The following is a 7,980-nucleotide window of genomic DNA, read 5'->3' on the forward strand; positions in this document are numbered from 1 at the left end:
CACCTCCAGTAAATGAAGAAGGTAGTATAACAGCCTTTCCAGTGTCTTTTAAAGTTTTGTTTACCTTTAGCTTTATGCTTCTGAAGATTTTCAAAATGTCTCAGATCGAAGTTTTGTTTGTTGTCTCCGAATGAAATGTACTCTCGCTCTCGATCATAGTATATGCATCAACCAAAAATTGTTGCAACAACCTTCTTCCAGAAATTAAGGAAAAACCATAATTTCTATCTTGGATCCTGTATGCAAAAAATTCTCTCATGGTGCACTTTGGCTTTATTTTCTTTTGTGACAGTGATCTCTATGGGGAATATCAATTCTATATCCATCATCACCATATGGGAATAGCAACGGATATTGCAAGGCAAGATATGATGGATGTAATTCACTAATACGCTGGAGCATTCCAGACTGAGTCTCCACAAGAATATCACGATGATCTATAGCTTTATCTATGTCTCCGACAACCAAAGCAGCAATTTCAAGACTGGTTGGTAAGTTATATATTCTGCCATCTTTTTCTCTTTTATACATAAGACGGAGTTTAAGGTTAGCCTCTGGGGATTCGTGAAAATGGTCTCTGACCATCCTATATGTCTTAACCAACATATTTTCTGAATCTAATAAATTCCTCAAATACTGTATCATTTCAACATCAAGCTCTTTATCATTAGAGGACGAAGATTTGCTTGTTTTCCTGACAAAATATAAATAAACGACATAAAGTTAATATAGGATAATAATAATATTAATAACATCGTTTTTTTTAAATAAATATAAGTAAAAAAGATGGTGCTTATAATGAATCATACCCGAATAATGTCTGTCTGTTTGTTATTTCATTTTCAGTGTCATATATGTATAGCTGACAAAACTGAGGTTGATTTCCATTAGAAGGTTTAAGACTACCGATGCAATGATAGTTTTGGCCACTTATACGATATATAAATGGAGCGTTGCCCTTGTTAATAGTGAATCAACCTTTCCACCCATAGATGTAAAAGAGAACATAGAGTTGTATCGTCTAATATTCTTCTGGAAAAACTTGCTTTTTTCATTTGTGGAAGAAAAAAAATTTTGATAAGACGGATGCGCATCCTTTAAAGGCGGTAGCTCAACTTTACCATACCCACAACACATACCATAACAAAGCTTATTCATAGTTATTCGACCTTTTCCACCTTCTGATGTCCATAACTTTGCACTACAGATTTGGCATGTAAGAACTTGGTCACCATGGTCCAAATAATCTATTAAAAAATATTAATGGTTATATTGCAGTTTCATTATAAAATATATCACATAATAATATGAAATAGAATTAAACCTTTAGATACCCTTGTAAGGGTCGTCCACTCTAACTAAAACAACATCATCTTCATCCCAAATTGACCATAGGGTATAGGAGTGGTATCACGTTTCTTGTGCTCAAGCTTACGTTTACCAGAAGACAACCTTGTAATTGTAGAAGTAGTACCAAATACCGCTTGATTGTTACTAATATTGATGCGAGGAGAAATGGAATATCTACGAGTTTCATTTGACGGTGTGGATTTGGTTCGGATTATCTAAAGGTTAAATAATTTATCATAAATGTTAGTATAAGCATCTTAGTAAGATGTAATAGATAAGAAAGACAAAAGAAACTTAAGACATACCTGTTATGTTTGAAAGTAATGAACTTGTATGATTTATACTTGTATGAGGAGAAAAGGAGTATACGTTGCGATCAATAGTATTAGAAGACTGCAGCGAACTTATGTTGTCAGGAAATATGTTAGAACATTTGTTGATGATGACGATTTTTTGATCTCTTGGTATATTAGAAGACTGCAGCGAACTTATGTTCTCAGGCAATATGTTAGGAACATTTGTTGATGATGACGATTTCTTGATCTCTTGTTATCAAGTATTATTTTCCGAAGCTTACGTCTTTCAGCAGTTGAATCAACTTAATAATTAAAAAGTTAGAATACTTAAGAAACATAAGAATTAGTAGCATTCGAACCATAAATGTAAAACATTATAGTTTTAATTAGATTTAACAGAATTTACCATTTGAGATATCTGAAAGAGGAGTTCTGATAATAGGACCTAAAAACACAAATATGAATACAGATTTAATATAAAAAATGCATCATTTGTGGTTAGTAAATGAAAACTGAGTAACTTAGTATGTCACTTACTATTAAATCTTTGTTGTAATGAATTCTGATCCTTTAAGATGAACGCGAGTTATATGATCTTTTTGACATAGTATATGTGAATAATCACAACTTCATTAACAACAACGACAAAGAAAAATTATTATAAAACAAAATTGTTCATATTAAAATTGTAGAATAGCTAAAGGAAATGGAATTGGTGATAATTACATCTTGTATGTAATATGCACTAATGATGAATACATATAGAATTACCTTCAAATCTAATGCGGATGAACTGGAACATAAAGAATTGAAATGTGTGTATGAATGTCTTTCAAAGTGAGAAGTTGTCTCTTTTGAATTTCATTAAATATTTATGCATACAAATATACTAATGCAAAATGAGAGGCTTAAATAAGGTCTTTTATATATTCGCATTAATTGAGACTAACTATTAGAATTGCTGAATTGATTTTCGATTATATTCAGTTATATATTTCTAAATTTAGTTTAAATGTTCCATTATATACATAGTCAAAAATATTACAATATGAAGTTCAGAAATGCGAATTTTAAAGCATTCAGTATAACTAAAGAGATTATAACGGAAAACACCAAAACTTCAATTATAAAAATTAGAATCGAGTCTAATACATAAAACAAACTTCAAAAATCAAATCTTTAAACTCGTGTGACTAAACAAAAATAAAAAATAAATTCTTAAATAGTAACTCTGTAACTTCAATGAAAATCTTTCCCAGTTTTTTCTTCATCAATCTTACGCTTTGTAGAACAACTCGGAAATGCTGGATCAACGTCGTACAGCTCATACAGATTACGTTTACCTTTTGCGATATTCTCCTCCTGTAAATGCAAAATATTTTTTCTATTAGTTACTTAAATATGTAACAGTTTTCTATAATAAGTGATAATATGTATTGCTTATAAGCAATATTTTACCTGTTTAGTCAAAAGGCTCTTTTTAACATGAGAAATAAGAGAATAATCGCTGCTTATCGCAGTGGTATCATAAACTTCATCAAATTTTTCGATATTTTCATGGGTAACTTGAATCTTATAAGCAAACAACTTCCCAACCAAAGATTTAATCTCCTTTGGAAATGTTGAATATCCATCGATCTGTTAATATTTTACAAATGTTAAAATAAATATTATAGAATAAAAGTATTATAAACTGAAAATATACCGATTCATTATCTTTTAGCAATTCAGCAGCAGATTTATTCAAAACCTGTACAGCTTGATCATGAAGTAATATAAGATGAGTTGAATCAGTATCGTCTCAACTTCAATTTTGATCTTAAATTTCGGTAGAGGTTTTATGATGTGTTCAAAACATCATAGTTAGAGCAGTGATAAACTCATATTTTTAGAATCACAAGAACCATCAAGTGGAAGATATTCCTCAATCTCCATAGTAGCCTCATGCAAAACACGTTGGACACGTCATGTTAGTACCAACCAAAACCAGTAACTATGTTCTTGATGATACCGAATATGATAAGAGACTTTGGCTAAAAAAATTGCAAAATACAATAAATACTTAAAATAAATAATTGAAAAGTTTAACAGAAAATTAGTTACACATACCTTAGTTGTCTCTCCATAAAACATCAATGCTACTGAAAGATGCATTGTTAAAAACACAGAAGAGACATCATTAGATGTTGAAAACATGATTGCTTGAAAATAAAGCCAAAGTTCAATTTGAGATAATAGGTTTAATGTAAAACCGGTTGTATTTATAAGTTACATAATTCATTAAGTTTGAAAAAGATTATGAAATAACAAATGTAATAAGTAATATTATTTGGAAAGATTTGAATTGATAAATATAATGGAAATTTAAATACTTTAATTATATGAATTATTTAAAAATAGATTGTCTTTAATATGAAAGTAATTAAAATCGTTTATATTTAAAATCAACATAATTCAATTGTTAAAATAAATAATATATATTTTTTCTTATTTGTAGTTAAATAAAGAAGAGAAAATAATAAAAAATGTTAACAAAACTAATTATTACATAGCCGTTGTTTATTATCATACGTCACCTCAATACCTTCTTTCAATGTAATACCATCATTACTTTTACTTAATCCATTCTAACAAATTCAAAAAATATATTATCACTTCAACAACAACAAACACCATCGGTTAGGGTTTTGAAGTTCCTTTCTTACATGTTCTTGCAGACAATCAAAGTGTACGGAAGAAAGATTGGTGTATAATTTCAAAGAAAAGTAAGATTCGTATCTCCAGTTTCGTTAATCGGTTAGTATTTCTTGGATCATACATTGATTTATTTAGATATTTAAATTTAGATCTGATACATAATGAACAGGAAATCGATTAAAACAGAAATTCAGTAGTTAATTAAACATTGCATGTTAAGAATATCATGGATTTAGAGTGTTAACAAACTTGATAGATGCTATAACTCATAAAAGGAATAACTTTATAGTTAAGAAACGAATGCAATGGTTAAATTAATTAATTATTTTATAAAATTATGAATATCATACCTGTATGTTAAACATATACCTACTGGGAATACGAATTAAATAAAGAATGGGTAAGAAATAACTTTTTCTTTTTACAAATAATCATAACATTAAAATTATGAATTTTAGTCAGAATTAGATGTTTGGATCAATTATGCAAGATTTATGTCTTTTGATGATTCTTAATAAATCTTTATAATAAACTTATTTAACTATAAAAAAATTGAACTCCAAATAATAAAGTATTATGAAATGCAGTGTACAAAATGGTTCTATGGTTTGTTCAACTGATGGAAGATCCTAAAGAGCTTTCGTTGGTATGTGTACTTTCCGTTTCTAAAGTTGATCAAATATAAGGTTATAACAATATGAATTAATTAAATATGTTACTTTGTACCTAAGACAACCTGTATAATGTAGATGGTACCTGTTGCATTTGTTAAAAAAATGGGCAATGACTGGCAACATATGAACATAGAGGTTCGTCATGAAGACGGTAGACATTGGATGGTAAGACTTAGACACATGGATGATCTACCAGTATTAACAGATGGTTGGAGGGCTGTTGTTAATAATCTTCATTTGTTAAGAAACACATGGCTGTTATTTAGAAGCATCGGGGAAAAGTGTTGGAGGTTTTCCTTTCATAAACAATGTTCATGGTGAATCATACATAACAAAGAACAACTACACAAAACTCGGTCTTACGGTAAGCATAATGTTTGATAGTAAATTAAATGTGAACATTGTAGACAATTGAAATGTAATACATATTTAGTAATTATCATTATTAATATGATTTAATAACTTGCAGGTAATTCCAGATGAATTTATTAACATGTTCTACAAAAACCACGAGCTAAACGACAGTTACCAAGTATTTGCAGGAGGTAAGTACTGGGATCTAATGGCAGCTAAACTACATGTTACTTATGCTTTTACAGATGGATGGCCGAAACTGTGTGAAAGTTTGAACATATGTGATGGTGACACTAGTATTCGATAAGATTGGTAATGTGATATTTCATCTGAGGGCATTCAGGAATGGAATCGAAGTTGATTGGGTATTAAAAAGAAGCAGTAGAAAGCGATTTCTGTGAAATAATATCTCAATCAACATATCAACGAAATGCTTATTATGTAAGTATCTTCCAGTTTAAAAAAAAGGTTTATCAAATAGATTTGATTATTAATATTTATAATTTTATTTACAGAAATTGTTGATTCTGATATGGAACGGATACAAGTGGAGATACGTTGATGAATGAGGTTGTGTGTTATAGTTTGTATTTTTTTATTTTTATACAATTTTATTAATGAACTAATGTAGTTTTTTATATGTTTTTTATATAAATTAATTTGAATAAAATTTTAATATCAGGTTAAAGACATTGGAAGTGAAACTGAGAAGATGTGAATACAAAAAAGGAGTTCAAGGTAGTGACAAGGTAAAATCACTTAATATAAATAGAAACAACATTCAATATGATTAGTATGTATTTGATTTAGAAATTTATATGTTTAAAATATGTTACTAAATAGATTGAAAGAAACGCAAAAAGGTTGCACAACTTTTGATACAACATCAAAAAAGGGAAAGAAATTGAAGAAAAACCAGAAGTTGTCAAACCAGATGTTTCAAGCTGTCGTAGATCATCAAAAAAGAGAGGTAACAATTGATTTAATTAGTGATTGCTATAGAACCAAAATTTATAATTACTTATTGGTTATTATTTATTATTGATATTAACCTTCAAATGTTGTTAACTACTATAATAAGGTATCTAAAGTTGGAGATGAAAGCCAAACCATACAACATAGTGGAAAACGAAAGAAGCCTGAAATTTGAAGAAAATTATGAGTTTACAAAAAGGAGAAAATAGATTGGTATGATAATTTGTATAATTACTCGTAGTTAAATAATGTATAAATTATAGTGTTAAATTATAATAATATAATGAAACATTTTTTATGTAGAGGCTTCCTGTTGAAGTGGCAAGGAGATCTGGTCTTACAAAGAAGCTCCATGCATTGAAGATTAAACTCTGGATGGAACAATAATGGAGAACGAAGTGGAAACCGAAAAAATGGTGACGTACCGCGTTACAAAATGGTCAATTGGGGTAACTTTATGTCAGCAAATAGTTTGAAGAATGGTGATATTCTTCACTTCAACTTTGTTACCTCAACACAGGTGATGGAGTTAACAAATGTGGATCGAATTTAAGGCATGTCGAAGGATGGAATACATCTTTTTGTTGGTTTATGGGTGGTTAATAGTTATGGTTGTTTTGGATAGTTATATATTTTCATATGAACATGTTGTTTGGTAGTTGGTTTTCTAAAACTTTAGTTAATATTTCAGTATATGTATGATGGGAAGTTTTTGAAACATTATATTATATAACAATACGTATGAATGTTAACAATATTGTTTAATGATACTGATAGTTAGCATCATCATAAAGTTGATAGAGAGTACATTGACCATTCTCAATTATCACCAGCTAATCAAAACCTTTAAATTTGTGTCACTTAACTGTTGATCATGAAACCTATGTTAAAATAGGTTTATGCAACCAAAATTATAGCATAACAGAAAAAGTAACAAAATGACCTTATTCTTGTAGCATTTCTTCCAAAATCCGATTATACAAATATGGAATTGATTAGTTAACAATATTTTCGAAAATTAACATTTAGAAACTTCATAACATTTTTGAATTAGATTTCGTTTCTTTTTTTTTTTTTGGTTTATTCATTAGGCCCAACTAATTCTACTATATAAAGGATCAACATAGCATCTTCAATTACAGGTTTCAAACCCTTTCATATGGTTTATATTTGTAACACCTCGAATTTTTGTGTCCAATAATGTGTTAACACGTGTCATTTGTTTACACGTGGCATTGATATTAAATAAAGGACTAATTTGACAAACCTTGAAGTATGTAAATTCGAGGGTTATAAATGTCAAACAAGGGTAAATATACTGTATAGTAACCCTAAATGGTGCTTGTACCTTCAAACGAATAAATCATGGATCGTACGGAAGCGAAACGCGGAAGAAAGTGAGAGATTACAAGCTACAGGGGTTAACTGTGTCAACATGTTTAATTATACCTCTGAGTGACCCTTTAACGCTCCCGAGGCTTTGTAACAGTATTATACGCTCACTAGAACATATTGTATAAATTCCGCGAAGTTCCGTTTTAAAACGAGAAAGTTATAATCGAATTCGTATGAGAAGGGTTAAAAGCGTCAACAATGAAAGTTAAGAACTTTCTGAATAATTAATAAACTAACCA

General features: G+C 29.3%; 1 protein-coding gene across 1 annotated transcript; it reads right to left on the reverse strand.

Moving 5' to 3' along the window:
* Nucleotides 1-273: 273 nt before the first annotated feature.
* On the reverse strand, nucleotides 274-3,800 carry LOC110932569. Its single transcript, XM_035976167.1, has 9 exons — nucleotides 3,756-3,800; nucleotides 3,628-3,679; nucleotides 3,352-3,404; nucleotides 3,105-3,284; nucleotides 2,927-3,008; nucleotides 2,053-2,091; nucleotides 979-1,247; nucleotides 810-871; nucleotides 274-694 (listed from the first exon to the last, which is right to left on the reverse strand). The coding sequence occupies exons 1-9, from the start codon at nucleotides 3,798-3,800 to the stop codon at nucleotides 274-276; spliced, it is 1,203 nt and encodes a 400-aa protein (XP_035832060.1).
* Between the last annotated feature and the right edge of the window lie 4,180 nt (nucleotides 3,801-7,980).

Source organism: Helianthus annuus, chromosome 8 (genome assembly GCF_002127325.2).
Source record: "Helianthus annuus cultivar XRQ/B chromosome 8, HanXRQr2.0-SUNRISE, whole genome shotgun sequence".
Lineage (NCBI taxonomy): Eukaryota > Viridiplantae > Streptophyta > Magnoliopsida > Asterales > Asteraceae > Helianthus > Helianthus annuus.